Source organism: Juglans microcarpa x Juglans regia, chromosome 2D (genome assembly GCF_004785595.1).
Source record: "Juglans microcarpa x Juglans regia isolate MS1-56 chromosome 2D, Jm3101_v1.0, whole genome shotgun sequence".
Classification (NCBI taxonomy): Eukaryota; Viridiplantae; Streptophyta; class Magnoliopsida; order Fagales; family Juglandaceae; genus Juglans; species Juglans microcarpa x Juglans regia.
In genome coordinates this window covers 28,866,981-28,885,392 of record NC_054596.1, presented here as the reverse complement: position 1 = coordinate 28,885,392, position 18,412 = coordinate 28,866,981, and the positions used below count along the sequence as shown (strand labels likewise).

The 18,412-nt window shown below is 39.6% G+C and overlaps 1 protein-coding gene across 1 annotated transcript; it reads left to right on the top strand.

Moving 5' to 3' along the window:
• The first annotated feature begins 738 nt into the window (after positions 1 to 738).
• LOC121250141 (50S ribosomal protein L1) lies at positions 739 to 17,575 on the top strand. The gene is made up of 10 exons (XM_041149090.1): positions 739 to 1,427; positions 1,611 to 1,688; positions 2,199 to 2,240; positions 2,326 to 2,428; positions 2,816 to 2,880; positions 3,002 to 3,046; positions 3,150 to 3,257; positions 3,358 to 3,445; positions 16,035 to 16,081; positions 17,291 to 17,575. The coding sequence occupies exons 1-10, from the start codon at positions 816 to 818 to the stop codon at positions 17,366 to 17,368; spliced, it is 1,266 nt and encodes a 421-aa protein (XP_041005024.1). The 5' UTR covers positions 739 to 815; the 3' UTR covers positions 17,369 to 17,575.
• Positions 17,576 to 18,412: the final 837 nt, after the last annotated feature.

The following is an 18,412-nucleotide window of genomic DNA, read 5'->3' as shown; positions in this document are numbered from 1 at the left end:
TCGATTTTCAACCAGTTTTGCTAAATAAAAATCGGTATTGGACCGAATGAGCTTGGAATTGGACTGAACACATCGGTTCGGTGCAGTTCATCGGTTTTCCAATTTTTTTATAGTCCTATTTACATGACATAATTTGATTTGAAAGATAAATTTTAAGATTTAAATTTTACGAATCAAATTTTATTATTTAAGTGATATAGATGATATACTCTACACTATAACATAAAAATAAAATAATTAAGTTTTAATCATTCACTTAATCTTAATTCGTATGCAAAATAGGAGTAAGATTAGGGGTAGCATAATAGCATTATAGGGTTTTTGTTTTCTTTATGTTTACGATTTTTGTTTTTGTTTGTTACTTTTTTCCAATAAGGTTAGTACGAACAAGGATTTGAGATGAAATGAGTTGAAAGTTGAATAAAATATTGATAGAATATTATTCTTGAATATTATTTTTATTTTTAAAAAAGTTAAATTATTTATTATATTTTAGGTGAAAATTTAAAAAAATTATAATGATTAAATGAGATGAGTTGAGATCAAATATAAATTTAAACAAGAGTAAAAAATAAAATGTTTAGTACATACTACATAATTTTTTTTTAAAATGCTACTCATCATCTCATACCACATACTTTATATATTTAAAAATTATTTTTTATTTTTTATTTTATTTTTATTAAATTAATTGAGTTCTCCTTTCATACACTACTTAATTTTTATTAAATTATTTGATATCACATACTACACAGTTAAAACCCCAAACTCCGTGAAAAACCCCACCTCTCTACCCCTATCGGTGATCGACTTACATGGCGGCCCTCAAGCTTCTCTTCCAAGTTCGCCGCCATTGCCTCCCCAAACCACCCTCGTTTCCGCCATTCCGCCATCGATCCCTTTCCTCCTCAACAAATTCTAACCCTAGCCCAAACTCTGAAACCCCAACAAAACCTTCCGAATCCGTTCCTGTCCAAACCGTATCCTACCCTGTGAAACCCAGTGAGCCCTCCACGCCCGATCAAGACCAGCACGAAAACCTTTCTCAGTCCCCACAGCTACCGCGTCGCAACCCACCTCGCAACTCGCAGCCAGAAACACCGTCGATATGGACTCGCGAGGACATCCGGTACGTCAAGGACGTGCCATCTATATCCCCGGTGTCTTATCCCTCCCGCGTGGCGCCACTTCCAGAGGATAGGGTATCCGGAGAAGGAGAAAAGGCGCCAGAGGCGAAAGGGGAAAGCGAAGAGATGGAGAGAGAGGGAAAGAGAATCGAGGAGGATGTTCGGTTGAGGAGGGGGATGTTTAGGGTTTTGGAGGAGGAGGAGAAGGTAGTGGTCCCTTTTCCAATGCTCATCAAGAAGAAGGAGAGGAAGGAGAACCTGGCACCACTTGATTTGATGGAGGCTATTCGCCTAGTGAAGGTCAGTGTAGAACCATAAGCTTCTTAATTCTTGTTTTATTTTGTTGCAGAGAAGGTGCAGTACGGTACTTGAGAATCTTATAGTATTTCGGGAAAATTTTGGAACTTTGAGAAAATTACGAAAACTTAAGCTTCTTTCAAGGTCATTGCTAAAATCTGTGTGATATTTCTAGTCATTTTTCAGGCTAATGCCAAGAAGAATTTTGACGAAACTGTTGAAGCGCATGTAAGATTGGGAATCAAGAAAGAGCGAACGGACCAGGTTTGTGGACTAGTTCATCTGAGAAACCCGTCTCTTATTTTCAAATTTAATCTATCTTGTTGAGATAGAGTTTGGATGGAAGAATTGAAGTTTTGTTGGGACTGTATTACTGGAATGCTTGATAATATTTGGTTTTGAAAGTAGTTTGAATACAACTGCACGATTAAAATGTTTCCAGGTTTTGGACGTAACAGTGGACAGTTGTTAATTTTGGAGGATTTCGATTTATCTCAAACTACTTTTTTTCCATTGGGGATATACAGCTTAGCAAGTTAGGCTTGTCTAAGGGACTGTGCATTATCAAATTCTCTCCCTTTTCCAATATATTTGTATATTTTGTATCTTTAATTTTTTCATGAGTAATTTGAGAAAGGATTATGTGGCAAACTTGAAGGCTTATCATGTTTATCTTCAAGTGTTGGGTGCTTTATTCTTCTTTGAAGTCTTTTATCTAAACTTCAATGGGTTTCTTAAATGATTCAACTTACTCCCAACTGAACTGAAGTGCAGATAGTCCATGGTAGCTTGATTCTGCCGCATGGTGTTGCCAAGGTATTATCTAAAATCATGCTAGATCAATAGGCTGTAATCTACTTTAAAGTAGCTGGTTTGTTGCATAACACCTTTCATCTCTCAGGATGTTAGGGTGGCTTTCTTTGCTGAAGGGGCAGATGCAGATGAAGCTAGAGCTGCTGGAGCTGATATTGTTGGTGGTGTTGAACTTATTGAGGAAATTGCGAGTAATGAACTGTTCTTACTTCTACTATGCGAATCGGTTTCATTGCTTTAATGCACAATTTTACATCTTTTTGGGGTTGTTCAGTTTCCTTGTTTGTACCTTCAGATTCATCCCTTGTGTTGCTTTCATTCTCCCAGCTTTCATACTCCATCCATTTTTGCTTCTCTCTCTCTGGTTTTGTAGATATTAGTATGCTTTCATCAGATATTAGTATGCATGCATAAATATGCACCCCTTTTCCCCTTTTCGCCATATCAAAAAATAACTACGCACCTGGAGTATGTTTCACTTTACCCCTTGTTTCATCTTTATTTGTGTCTAAAAGCGATATGTTTTAGTCTGTGATCAATTTTTGCTTTGCATTCATGATCTGACCATGTGTTATCAGGCAGTCACAAGTTTAATGTGGACAAGTGTTTCTCAACTCCTCAATTGGTGCTGCGTCTAAATAAGGTTATTTAAGATTGTTTGTTGTTCTCTGTTTTAATCTTTTAAATGAATGGATATTTTATTTTTGATTACTTATAAAAAAATGAATTATTTAATTCACAAGGGAACTTTTACCATTATGCAGATAGCAGGCTTTCTTAAGGAACGTCATCTATTGCCAGACCGTAAAGTGAGTTCATCTTCCCCCCCCCCCCAAAAAAAAAAAAATAAATAAAAATCAATGCACAGATCTGTACTGAATAGTTTTTTGGTTGTATTGATATGTTATGTAGCACAATACTGTGACTAGTGATGTTGCTGGGGCAATAAAAGCTGCAAGACTGGGTCGCATACTTTTTAAAATGGACAAAACATCAATCGTGCATGTGGGACTGGGCAAGGTGCCATATTTTCTTAATCCACAACATAATGGTTCATTTAAATAGGAATACAATTATATGGGACTTTATCGTTCTTGTCTGATTAATATGTTGGTAACAGGCGAGTTTCACAGAGGAGTTTTTACGTGAAAATATTGGTGCATTTATGAATGCTCTTTTGCTTGCAAAGCCTCCAAGCTTAAAGAAGGGTTAGTGTTCTACATTCTTGTATATGTTTGCTAACTTCTTTCTTCTGGATTAAAATTAATATAGATGGCATTAATTTTGCACAGTAACTTTTTTTGTCTCATATATTAGTGCACCTGGGCCATCTGCCTATGGTTCCCAAGCTATTCGGTCTCTGGTCTCCAAGCATCAATTTACTTGGTCAATAATTTTTTTGATCAGCCCTGCTTGCTCAATAATGAGGGAAACTTGATGGTTCCATTAGAAATAAGCCCAGCTTGTCTCTTATCTGTTAAAAACTTGGAAAAAGAATAGGACATGTGGTAATTTTATCAATTGGAGTGATTTTATCCCATAATGGGGCAATTCATGGACTGCATTGCTACAGATAAAAAAACAACTCATGGAATGCATTGCAATATGCTGCCAAGGTTGGGCAATTATGCTCCTAGGTATGAACAATTTAGTGGTCTTAAATACTAGATACATATAAATGAATCAAAAGAATCCCTATCAGTTCATTCCACTGCATTTCACATAACCTTGTGTCAGGTTTGACTTGACATTTAACTTCATGCTAATGCCTTTAATTAGTCTTTGGATTTAAAACCATGGAATCATTTGGAACCCCTGTGCTTGAGCAAGACTACCTCCATTTTAAGAGCTGATTCAAGCTGACTTGTGGGTGCATTAGTCAATAGCATCTTTCTAACCTAATCCAAGTATAACTGTTTAGCCAAGCTTGAAGGGCATAATATTATAGCTTGTCAGCTAATGTGGAGCGCTATACAGTTTGCTTAAATGCATTAATCAGTGACTTCAAGCTGCTGTGGTAGTCTCAGACAGAATGTAGCCAAATTCTTCACAGTTAGCTGTGTCTCCTTTTGCATCTTAGGATCACTTGACAATGACTACTGAAATTTATTGCATTTCTCATGGTATGAGAAATTTCTATTATCTAAAGAGAATTTAGTTCTTTGATAACCAACATTGATTTGTTTCAAGAAATGCTTCTGAAATGTCTTCTTTAAGCAATGTTTATTGAAAAAAATAGCATTTACGCTTCCCATTACAGAGAAGAGCTATTGTGCTCTTGGTATAACGCTCCTTCCCTTAGAAGGTTGGGAATGTTACCGACTTTTAGAAGATTTTCATTCGAGCCATGTATAAAAGATTCCATAATGTTAAAATAATTTAAACTTTATTAGTTGAAGAGTCATTTTTTTATCAGTCAATAGGAATTTTATTGATGATAGTAGGCATAGCCCAAGTACAAAGGACATATACAAGAGTGACACCTAAGCAGATTATCGAGGGATAGGAGGAATTGGGTGTTCAACCCATTGAAATCTATTACAGCCGACCAATGAATTAAAGTGTTTAGAAAAGAAACGTCGAAGCTCCACCATTGACCGTTCTTGATTTCTGAAGCTTCTATTATTCCTCTCCCACCAAAGGCCTATGGGAACTGTCCTCCATATTGTTGCTACTTACGAATTACCACGCAGGCCTCTCCAATTTACAAGGAAATCAATTACTCTCCTCGGCATCACTCAAGCTAACCCCATTCTAGCAAAGAAGTCATTCCATAGGGTTGTGACAACCTCACAATGAAGTAATGATCTACTAACTCCCCACTCGATTTGCACATGGAAACACCAGTCCATTATGACAATTTAGCATTTTCTAAGATTATTAATGGTGAGGAGTTTTCCTAATGATGCCATCCATACGAAGAAAGCTTCTTTTGGAGTGCCTTAGTCCTCCAAATGCTCTTCCATGGAAATGGATTTGCATTGTTCAAAGTGAGATTTATAGAAGGAATGAACTATGAACTTCCCTTTCTTCGAGGGACTCCAAGTAAGTCTATCTACCTCTCCCACCCTTGTTTTGTGTGATACCCCATATAATAAGAGGATAAGGTAGGTGGTGTATGAGAATTCACATTGCTTGGGAAGGGGAAGTTCTTGCTCTTTATAATGTTCCAATGGGGCTCCAATTATATCATTGACTAGTCCCTTTGGAGTATAGGTCATGTGGTTTGGGCCTTTTATTGGGGCGTTACATTTTGACAGAATAGACAAGATTTTAAAATTCAGCGAATACTTCAACTTCCCAATCTTGTGTGGCTCAGAAGAATGCGACATTCAATTGAGGAAGGCCACTAATGAGATGTAGGAGATATGCAGTTGAAGCAATCTTGAGACCTCGCAATTCCAAAATTTCCTAGGTAAGCTTCCTTGAGGCATCTATCTCCACACCATATGTCTTGCCAAAATTAATTCTAGACCCATTTCCCACTTCAAACCGAGTGTATCTAGAGGAGATTCCTAGCCTCTTCTTATGTGTTTTCAAAGACCCACCCCATGTGGTACCCCCTCCACCCCCCCAACCCAGCCCTACCAACTCTTGAGTCAATGAAAATCTTCCATAGGGCCCCCCTCTTCTAACTAGTATCTCCACAACCATTTTTGTCAACATCAGAGAGAAGCCCCATCTCCTCCAAACCTTCCAAGTCCTAAAGTTATTCCAAAAGAGCATTCTTTTGGGATTCCACATTACGAAATGCCTGCTCATTCCAAGCCTTCAAATCTTTCTTTAAGGCCTTCAATTTGCAGACCAATATATAACTTGGAGATCCATGATATGAATAGGAAGACCACCGTTGTCTAACTTTGTCTACGAAGCCATTTGCTTTTAGCCACCTATTTTCAAATTTAAAATATCTTCTCCCTCCACAATCAAGGAGAATGGGAAAATGACGCAAACACAATCTAGGAAGAAGTTTCTGAATTAGATCCGGATAGTGAGCTTCCTAGTCTCAGGAGAAACAAGGAATCTGTCTATTCTTGACCATGATGGGTGCTCTTGATTACTAGACCACGTTAAAGTGCCCCCCAACAAGAGGAATATCAAGTAGGTTTTGTTCAGCGATGTAGTCAGAAAATTCCACCATGGCTGAATTGATATAAGAATCTCCTGATCGTTCACATGGGAATCTAGTGACATTAAAATCTCCACCAATGCACTGCGGTATATCCTATAGATAAACTAGTCTTGGCAGTTTTTTTTCTCTCTGTACACAATATCTCTTTCCGTAAGCTCACGTAGTCCATGATGGTTGTGGGTCCTTGACGGTGGGGTGTCTGACGCATCCTTGGAAGGATAATATCTTCCATGAGAAGTATAGCAATTGAATCGAAGGTGTTTGAGATATGGGCAGAGGGGCTTGATGTGCTTATCACTGAGAGGGGTTGGAAAGGATCACAAACCTTGAGGTTGGGTTTGGATACATCATGTTGGGCCTCAAGAGCACGGGAGGAATGTTTTAAGCATGGGAGCAAGGCGTATTACTTTGCTTATAGGGACGAAAAAGAGGGTATATCGCGTAGCGGGATTCCAACTCCCGTGGTAGTTTCTTGGCCCTGGTGGAGTATGGTGGAGGAGGCGGAGTTTCATCTTTATCCCTGGGGAAAGGGATGGAATGGGGTGGAGAAAGCTTGCGGTGGCCTTGAGGGAGGTGGGCAACAAAGGTGGTTAGGGGAGAGGTCTACCATCTTCTTCAACAGTAGCATTCCCGTTGGCTCGGTCGTACATGGAGGTTGTGCAGTCACATTGAGACGTGAGTCTTTCTGCTTCGGCAGACCTGTAAAGAGCAGGTGAAGCTCCTGTTTTGGTAGGTGTTCAGAGGCGAGAGGGAGATGGTAGAGGGTTGTCTGGGCAAAATGAAATAAGTGTTTTGAAGGATTTGCGGGATATGCAGGTTGCATTGGAAGAGATGGCCATTAAAGTAAAATGGATGATATGGTGCGTTTTGGGTAAAGAAGTCATGGGGCCGAGTTTGGGCTTGGGGAGTGGGCCAGAGTCTTCTCTTATGAAGAGGGGGAATAAGTCATTGGGTGTGGGCTAGGTAGGTGGGCCTAAGGGGAAGGCCTGGTCTCAACTTAACATCGGGCCTAATCCCACCCAACAGAAGGGTTTCGTGTAGAGGAAGAAGACCCAGCTTGGGGCAGGCCTAGTAGCGTGTGAGTCAGTGCCACCATCGCCAGTGAAGCCTCAGACGGTGGCGTCGAAGGCTCTCGAAGCTTCAACTGAAACACAGCCGTCGGCAGCAGGTTCCGTGGAGCTTAGAGGGGTGAATTCAAGTAGATCTGCCATTAGCCTAGCTCCCATCGTCTCGGCTCTTGCACAAACTCGGTCGACGGAGGTAGATAGTGAGATTTCGATGTCAACATTGATGAGTTAAGGCGAGCTTCTCGAGTGGAAAGGCAAGGCTGTATCGGCTCACTACCGAGAATATGTAGCGGCGTCGATAATAGCACAGTGTTTCCACCTTTGGCACAGAAAGAATCGATAGGTATAGATGCAGCCTCGGGTGCGTTAGAGGTGGTCCACCATGTTCTAGAAAGGGAGGCAGGGGAAATTGTCGAGGCTACTGAGGGACATAATGAGGCTCTGACCTTTGTGGCCACTCACACGAGGATGGTGGAAGGGGGTAATAGCCTACTGAAGCATTTTTTGAATTTAGAGGGAAGCAGGCAGGTTGAGTTTGAACTGCCTGATATGGAAGAGCAGGATATGTTGGTTTTGGACCCATAGCTCGAAGTAGCTATTTATGAGGAGGAGATGGATAGTCCATCACTGCTACAGATGACTCCTCTCCAAAAAGTGTCTAAGGAATCTTCAGGCTGGGTTTTTAAAAAAGTGGAGGAGATTCAAAGGTGTGGGTCTCTTTTATGATGCTTATGAGGAACAATGGATGGCACTTTTAGTTGCCATTGAAGCTGGTCGATCCACGGTTGAGAAGTCAATTGGGAGAAAGGAGCAGGAGTTGAAACGATTGCATTGTTCTATTAATTATGACAATAAGAAGGGCACTTTGGGGAGGGACAGATCAAAGGGGAGGGAAGCTAATCCAGTTTATGAAGCCTAAAATATTGTCTTGGAATGTAAGGGGCTCAATAATGTCAATAAACGCCTTCGCATTAGGTCCATTATTCATGGTTGGAAGATCGGTGTTGTGTGCCTCCAAGAAACAAAACTGGAAATTATTGACAGGAATGTAATTAGTAGCTTGTGGAGAGGTTCTTTTGTAGGCTAGACTCATTTAGCCTCTTCGGGTGCTTCTAGTGGAGTGCTAGTCATGTGGGATAGCAGAGTTGTCGAGATGGTAGATGAGTGCATTGGGGATTACTTGGTGGCATGTGTATTAAGAAACATGGACGATGGGTGGTCATGGGCATTAGTAGGTGTATGCGGTCCCAATAGGGATCAGGATAGAAACTTGCTATGGGATGAATTATCAGGGTTGTTTTCTTTGTGGGATTTACCTTGGTGTGTATGCAGGGATTTCAATATATTTCGTTTCCCAAGTGAGCGGGAGGGTCTATCTTCGATGACTACAGCTATGGAGGTTTTCTCACAGCTGATCTTTGATTTGGAACTGTTGGATTTGCCATTGGTGGGGGGGTGAGTATACGTGGTCCAATTCTAGAGGCGGTTCAAGATTGGATAGATTTTTAGTATCATTGTCTTGGGAAGCTCACTATCCGAAGTTGTGCCAAAAATGATTTCCAAGGGTAGAACCAGATCACTTTCCCATTATTCTTGAGTGTGGGGGTATTCATGAGGGCAAATGGTATTTTAAGTTTGAGAATATGTGGCTGGAAGTAGAGGTCTTCGTTGATAAGGTAAAAAGTTGGTGGCTGTTGTATCAGTTTGAGGGGACTCCTAGTTTTGTTTTTGCTCGTAAACTCAAAGCTTTAAAAGCTGATTTGAAGATATGGAATAAGGAGGCTTTTGGGACGGTTAAACAGCAGAAAAAAATCCTTTGGGATGAGCTTCAATCCTTGGAAGCTGATGGGGATAGTGAGGGGAGTTTGTCTAGGAAGAATGAAGTAAAAATAGAACTTGAGAGGGTTCTTTTGAGGGAAGAAATATCATGGAGGCAAAAGTTGAGAGTTCTTTGGCTTAAAGAGGGAGATAAGTGCACCAGTTTCTTTTATAAAATGGCTAATTTTCATAGACGCAACAATGCTATTGAGATGTTAAGAACTGGAAATAATCTGCTATCCTCACCTGCCGAGATCCAAGAGCATGCTGTGCAGTTTTTTAGCTCTCTCCTAAGTGAGACGGAAGATTGGAGACCTAAGATTGATGGATTGAACTTTGCAAAGGTGGATGATTTTTCAGCAAGTTGGCTTGAGAGGCCGTTTGAAGAGCTTGAGGTGCATCGGGTGGTTTGTGGAATGAGGAGAGACAAAGCTCCCGGGCCGGATGGGTTTTCTATGGCATTCTTCCAAGATTGTTGGGAGATTGTGCGGGAGGACGTGATGAAGGTGTTTCATGAATTTTATGAGTTTCAAAAGTTTGAGAAGACTTTGAATGCCACTTTTATTGCCTTGATTCCAAAGAGAGTGGGGGCCTCGGAGTTGAAGGAGTTTCGCCCAATCAGTTTGGTAAGCAGCGTCTATAAGATTATTTCAAAGGTGTTAGCAAATAGAATGAGCAAAGTGATGGAGAAGATCATTTCTAAATCCCAAAACGCCTTTGTTAGAGGACGACAAATCATAGATTCAGTGTTGATTGCAAATGAATGTGTAGATAGTCGCATGCGGGATGGGGCTTCGGGGGTCCTTTGAATCATGTAAACTGGAACTTTATTTTGTACATGCTTAGAAGATGCGGCTTTGGAGACAAGTGGTGTGGCTGGATAAGCCATTGTATTTCAACTGTCCGTTTTTCTGTGCTTGTTAACGGGCAGCCTTGTGGGTATTTTCCGAGTTCAAGAGGTTTGAGGCAGGAGGATCCCTTATCTCCCTTTCTATTTGATATTGCTATGGAGACATTAAGTCGTATGGTGGAGGTAGTGGTAGGAGCAGGATTTATCTCGGGTTTTTCAGTGGGATCTAATTCTAATGGACTTACTACAATATCACACTTGCTTTTTGCTGATGATACCCTTATTTTTTGTGAGGCTGTTGGGGAACAAATTCAAGTTTTGAGGGCTGTCCTGCTGTGTTTTCAAGCCATCTCCGGACTAAAAGTGAACTTAAGTAAATTGGAGTTGGTACCGGTGGGAGAAGTCCATAATATTCATCACTTGGCAGAATTTCTGGGGTGCAAAGTTGCTTTTCTGCCCATAAAATACTTGGGACTACCGCTATGGGCATCTTTTAAAGCCAAACACATTTGGGATGGAGTGGTCGAGAAGATAGAGAGGAAGTTGGCAGCATGGAAAAGAACTTATTTATCTAAAGGGGGTAGGATTACTCTTATAAAGAGTACTCTCTCTAATATCCCTACATACTTCCTTTCTTTTTTCCCTTTACCAGTTGGCGTGGCCAATCGTATTGAAAATTGTATAGAGAATTTTTGTGGGGAGGCATGGGAGAGGAGACTAAAACTCCCCTAGTGAGTTGGAAAAAATTTTGTTGCCTGATTGTTGAGGGAGGTTTGGGTATTCATAGCTTATGTAGTTTTAATAAGGCGTCGTTGGGGAAGTGGCTATGGAGATACTGTGGGGAAGAGGAAGCATTGTGGAGGGGGGTGATCGATCAAAAGTATGGTAGTGATTGGGGAGGTTGGTGTACCAAGGAGTGTAGGGGTTCGTATGGAGTGAGTCTTTGGAAGTTTATTAGGAAAGGTTGGGGCTGTTTCTTGAAACAAGTTAATTTTTCGGTTGGTGATGGTTCAAAAATCAGATTCTGGTCTGATGTTTGGTGTGGGGATATTGAATTGTCTAGAGCCTTTCCGGTTGTCTTCAGATTGGTGACTAATAAGCAAGCTTTAGTTTCAGAGTTGATGGGTTTTCCTAATGGAGTGGTGCTATGGGATGTAAGTTTCTCCAGATCTGCCCAGGATTGGGAAGTTGAGGAGGTTACTATTTTTTCAGATTGTTGTATTCAGTGGAGATAAGAAGACAGTGCAGGGACCAACTATGTTGGAGACAAACAGCTTCTAAAAATTTTACAGTTCGGTTATACTATAAGGTGATACTAAATCAGCACCATATTAGCTTTCCTTGGAAGAGGATTTGGAAGGCTCATGTTCCGACAAGGGTGGATTTTTTTGTATGGACAACAGCAATAGAGAATATTCAGACTATTGATAACTTGAGGAAGTGCGGAATGATTGGTTTGGATTGGTGCTTTATGTGCAGGAAAGAAGCGGAATCAGTGAACCACCTACTCCTCCATTGTGAAATGGCTAAAGTGCTGTGGGATGGAGTGTTTGGAAGGGTTGGGCTGAGCTGGGTTATGCCAAAAGCAGTGGTTGATTTTCTAGCAAGCTGGACCAACGTTCAAATGCATACTTGTTCCCAAGCAGCAGCCGCATGGAAAATGATGCCTCTGTGTGCTATGTGGTGTATTTGGTTGGAAAGAAACGAGAGGTGCTTTAATGATAGGGAACGCAATATAGATGCATTTTGGAAGTTTTTTACAAGCACCCTGCCTAGCTGGTTTTCTGCTATTGTACTCAAGGGAGGGGCTGTAAACGAGTTCTTGTCTTCGCTTTTCTAGTATTAGAATGTAACTAGGTGTTTCTTTTGTATACTTTCTATGTACTTAGGCTTCGCCTATTACATTGTGTTTAATAAAATTTTTAACTTATCAAAAAAAAAAAAAAAAAAAAAAAAAATACTAGTCTTGGCAATACATCCCATAATAATCTTCTTGCATTAGCTGAATTTGGACCATAGACACCCATGAAGACCCATAGAAGTCCTTCCTCATGTTCTTGAACAAACAAGTCACTATGAATTCCCCCACATACACTTTCCATGTTTTCCACCACCCTTCTGTCCCACATTACCAAAACCCTTTTAGAAGCCCCATTAGGTGGTAAATCACACCACTGCACTTGGTGGCAACCCCACAAGCTCCTTATGGTAGAGAGGAACATAAATCCAGCTTGGTCTCTTGTAAGCATACAAGGTCAACTTTCCATTTACGGAGTTGATTTCTAATTTTGATGCATTTTTTGGTTTCATTGAGCCCCCTAACATTCCATGAAGCAATTTTAGGCTTCATCGAGCAATTGTCGTTGCCTTGCCTTTTGATCTCCCACGGTTAACACTCCCATCTCTTGGCTTATATTTAACAAACCAGATGAGTCTTTTAAGCTCTGCCTCTTTTCTTGGCTGAAGAGCACTCATCTTCACTGACCCATTTCAATGGTTGTTTTTAAGGCCAAGAATTGATCCTCAAAACCATCACAATACAGCCCTACACAAAGCTGAATCTCCTTTGCCTTGTGAAGGACCCAGTCCTACATCTTTGGTAAGCTTGCTATATTTGGATTTAGGAATTTTGGAGGGATAAGGCTCCTCCAAAAATTCTTCATTAGCCAATCCCTCTATTTTCCCCAAGTCAAGACCCGAGACTCTCCCCCTCCCCCCCCAAACCCCAATGTCATTTTGTTTAGACCCATGCAAATCTAAGCACCAGCATCCTCTATTTCGGGCCCCTCACTGCAGAGAGTACACTGCCACCAACCTTCTCTTATGTTTCTGCAGATGATATCTCAAACTCCTCTTCAATTTTGGTACCATCTTCAAGCTCTACTTCTTCCCTCTTGCCAATAACAACTAGAAGACCATTGGCTGAGATAACATCTATCGTGTTGCAGTCTACCAGCGAAGCCTTCTATGCAACCTTTGACTGACAAGGCACCGATTTCGGTGGTTGATTAGCTACAATGGAGGTCGTACCCGTTTTAAAGTTTATCCCACCTGCTCTTCTTAGTTCGACTTTGACTGGGCTTGGGCTATCGTTTTTCCTTTTTCAGCCAGAGAGAAATGCAGCCCACCATGCTTTTTAATTATTGACCTGCGCCTCTTCAATCCAAACCCTGGTCCAAAAGTTGCCCTTGCCCCAGTCCCTGCTTCTCCACACCTACACCTACTTCCAGGCCCATGCTCGTTTCAACCATATATATTAACTGTCACTTTCCTTTTAGACTCAACAAGTCATAAATAGCACTAGTTAAAAATATTCCATGTCTTGGGCTAATTCACAAAGGACTCACTAATTATGAAAATATAAATTTAAAATATCTCAAAAAACCATAAAATTCTAAGATCCAGTCTTTCTTAATTTGGTATACTCTTATGTATACCTTCGGTGTACTTGGGCTATGCGTATCTTTATCAATACAATTACTTCTTACTTATCAAAAAAAAATTTCTATGACAGTCTCATCCTCTTAAGTTACGCCTAGTTTTGCAGCTCCATCATCATAAGTTTATTCATTTGGTATGGTTAAAACATAAAACATGAGTCAAATACTCAATAAGAAACCATATTGCATTGTAAACATATAAGCAACATAGAGTTTCCTCTTTGAAAAGAAGTACACACATACATGCATATGCACTTGGTGGATTTTCCTCGTTGGGCAGTACCCATTGTTGACCCCGTTGAGTTAGGGTTAGCAATCCTTGTGATCTCGATTTTGCCCACAAATGTAGGTTAGGAGTCCATACATGAGGTAGCACTACTAGTGTGCCTATCATGGCATTGCAATTTGTCCTTATCTTACGGTACCATCAGACTTATCATACATGTCATGCATTCAATCATGAACTTACTTTCTTGCCTTGTCTTATCATTTCTTATCATGGCTTAGTCTATCATGTTCATGTCCTTCATTCGTGCATGACATAGCATAAATAGAAATCATATCACATGCGGAAGCATACTTACAAATCAATTGCATTCATGATTTTCATAAATAAATAAAGTGGGTGCATAGAATGTGGGCTCCCAAAGAATAGGCCATACATCCTATAGTTATAGATCAAAACATGTACACATATCATATAGCTTAGAAAGAGATGGTCACTCTTTTTTATAAGTAAGAAGGACAATTTTATTAGTACGAATGAAATAGGCGAAGGCCATGTCATAGGAAGTATACAAAAGAAAACACCTAAATACATTCTAAGAAATAGAAAACAACAATAGAAGATCATGAATGGAAGCTCCATTAATCACCGGAAAGAGATGATCACATTGTTTTACAAAAAGATTGATATCTTATAGAAAGATCGTGATCATTTTTTCTTACATAAAATAGCGATAAAGGTGAGATCATGGATACTTACCCCTTATCTTTTGCAATAATCGAGTGCGTCCAAATCACATGATCAAGCATACATTTAACATCTAATCAATCACATGCTTTTATGATGTTTCGTGGAACATGGTTTTGACGAAGTTATGATGGTGGCTGTTTAACATGTTCATGTTTTTTACACATGTGGGGTACATGAATACATAACATGACTTCTAGCATCTCTTTTGGAAAAATATGATTTGGTGGCTGTTTTAGGGCTTATAAAAGAGGAATCTTGAGCCTTAGGTCAGTTTGAAAACTCTGTTTTCTCATGATGTTTGCCAACATGGACCGCATCCTGTTTTAGGGTGATAATGGTTTAATCTAGGTTTGATGAATTGAATAGGGGCAGCAGGCAGATTGGTGTATTTATAGAAGATGTATCTTAAGCTTTTTAGAAGGTGTAGGACTGCTAATTGCTCTGGATGTGTGGCAGTAGTGGATTTCCTAGAGCGTTTGGAGTCCTATGGAGCAATTGATAAGAGGGCAGCTGTAGAGGTGCTCTGAGGTGCTGAGATTTTGTTTTCTTGCAGGATTAGGACTCCTACAGGTGGTGGGGAACCCTGGCAGCAACTGAATAAGTCTCCTAGGCTTTCTAGGATTCGGTTTTCTTGAAGAGTTGGGATTCCTAGTGTTTAGAAATCTCAACTAGGAAGTAGTTCAATCTTTTCTGGATTAGACTTGATTTCCTAGTCAGATTAGGAATCACAGTGGCTACCAAGTAGAGTTATCCCTATAGAAGTCTAGTAGGTAGCAACATAATTGGGAGGTAAATCGTTGTGACAGAATCCTACTAGGATTAGTGTATCCTATAGGTCGGCCAGTAGAGGTTTTAGGTTTCTTGACTTATCCTAATTGGATTTGGATTCCTAGTAGTCTTGTATATGTCCCGTGTACTTGGCTTCGCCTATTATCAATAAAATACTTATTTACTGATAAAAAAAAAAAGGATTCCTAGTAGCATGGGGCCTTGGCTAGGTGTAAGTTCTAGGGTTTGTGGGCTTAAAAACAGGCTTTTGCACCATCTCAAGTCCAATTCCCATTTTGGAAGCCCATCTTTAAGATTGCCAAGGATTTTCCCATATGATAAGCCAAATCACTTGGGTGAGAATTGTAGGACCATGGATATTAAATCCAAAACTTAGCCTAAACTCTGAGATCTTCGGTTGGGGTGTGACACTTGGACTAAAAAATAAGAGGGCTTTAGTAACTTAAGGTTATGCATTTATTTATAGATCTTTTCCGTTGAGTGGAGAGTGAAATTGGCATATAGATTTTCATGCATCTTTTTCTATTTCTAATTAGGTTTTTCTCTTGTATATTTTCTATGTGCTTCGGCTACACCTTTTGCATTTTAATAAAATATTGAATTAGTTGTACAAAATATGGACCGGTTAAAAAAAAAAAAAGTTGTACAAAATATGGTATATGGATTGTGCGTGATGTGGCCTGGGCTTTGTATATCAGTAAATATCTATCCTCTCTTTATGACAGCTTCCAAGTATGCGGGATATGTGAACTCCTTCCATATATGCAGCACGGTAAGCTCATAATCCTTGGACTTGGTTTACTTACTATTGATAATGGCCTTACTTTTCGAGATGCTTAGATATTGAAATACCTTTTGTATATTCCACTTCCAGTAAGGTTAGGCCATCTAACCCCCCGCCCCCAACACCCCGTGATCTTTTCTATTCATTTTTTTTTATGGGTTTTGGGGGAGATGAAAAATTTTCTCACTAATCAAAAAGACTTGGTTGGAGACGCGAGAAATAAGAGAGAACTTTGAATGCATATATATATATATAGATACTTATAAAATATATATATATATATATATATATATATATATATAGAGAGAGAGAGAGAGAGAGAGAGAGAGAGAGAGAGAGCTTCAAACATTCTTTTGCTGGAAATTTGTCATACCTTTAATGTTTGTTCCAATATCCATTATAACATAATTTTACAAAGAGGATGCAAGACACACTGATTTAACATATTATAATTATAAAAAAAATTATTATACCTGTTAAGGTGCAACTTAATGGTCATAGGCCTGAGTCCAACTCTGCACTAAGAGAGCCCTTAGATTACTTCTTTACTCTAACCTCTCCAAGACAGGGCTCTTCGGACCCACCTCTGCAGAGTAAACCCTAGTCCAGTACACCGCACCCTCGGAAGTTTCCCTACATGGAACTGGTTAAATCGCTGGTTTTTCACTAGTGGGTCTGGCCATAAAGGATTGTTTGCACCCATGAGGTGTTGAATCTTGGACTGATACCCCCAAGACCAAGACCAAGACCAAGACCAAGACCAAGACCTTCACCACTTGGGCCAACCCCTTGGGGTAAGATTACTTAATGCATGGATCAGGCGTCCTGGGTTTACTCCCCAGGACTCTCCTCCACCAAGGTTCCATGTCACAGACCTCTAATATAGTTATCATTTTCTTGTTTTGCTTTTAGTTTGTGGTGTTATTGTACTCCGTAAAAGTTTCTGACAGTTATCTCTAGGGAGGAGTTGGTAGAAAGTTGGTGTTGTAAATGTGTTGTCTGTTGACCGTTTATATAGACATTGGGCTGGCTTGTAAAGAAAATGAAAATAACTGGGTTGGCGTAATACCTTAGTACACGATAAACGATTCCTAGATACGTGTAGGATCTGATTTTTTAGTAACTGCTGTTGTGCATGCAATGTTGTATTTTTGTTTATATATGATTTTGAGGTAATCTACTCCATTCGTTATGTAGATGGGTCCAGGATTTCCTATATCAATGCAATCATTATCCAAAGCCGCGGATAACTACAGCAAAGCTCACCTTAATTGATTCAGTGCAAATTTGAGCACAGATTAAAATTTTCCGGAAGGTCCCTCACCCATTCTCTTTACTCTGAGCAAGTTCTTTATTTTGAGTCATGTAATGATAGTTATATTCTGGCTAGGTATTTCACTGTGCAAGGTTTTGATTAAATTTATGCAAGATAGTTGAATTATGGCTTGGATTATCGACTGAATATCAATTTAATTTTACATAAGAGTTGTACCGTGCTGGTTATTTGAGCATCTTTAGCTTTTATATAGGGCAGGATCATTTGAACTATTCTTATTATCATCATGCAGTGCTCTTAATGAGCAACAAAAGTACATTATCTTTTCTACACAATAATTTCCTACTTCAGGGAATTTCAACCAGATATCATTTCATTTGTTCCTTTGATCATCTATAACTAAGTACTCGAAATTCTTGAAAGAACTTTTGCACACGAGAAAACATCGAACAACCACCGATTTTTTTACAGAACACTTGGAATTTCTTACATTAGGCATCTTCTACAAAGTGTTGCTTGCCCCTCTATGGAAGTAAAGAGAGAAAACGATAAAAAGCTCTACGTTTTTTGTAAAAATGTATTTTCCGACATAATACTTATCTATTAGGAATCTGTGGTTTGTGAAGATGTTGCATGATTCTTTATATTCTTCACTGTTGATGCAAGCTGGCAGATTGCTGTTTAGACGGGTCCGCCAAGCTTCACGAACTCTTTTCTTGAGCGTTCCATTTAATTGATTATATTGATATTCTCGGTGTCATCTAGTGATAGAGAAGAATAAAACTTCGGCTATCATCTTTTTTAATGTGGTGCCTCAGCATCATTTACTAATAGCTACAACCAATTAGGGGTGACAATTTATGTTTGTGTCGTGCCAAGTTATGAGTAGTAGGCTATATGGATCAACTTGAATACAATTTGTTTAATTAAATGATCAGATCTTAAAATCCTGATATAATCCATATAAATAATGGGTGATATGACAGCTGATTTAATTTGTTTAGTAATTAACTTTTATTGAGTTCACTTGAACACGATTCATT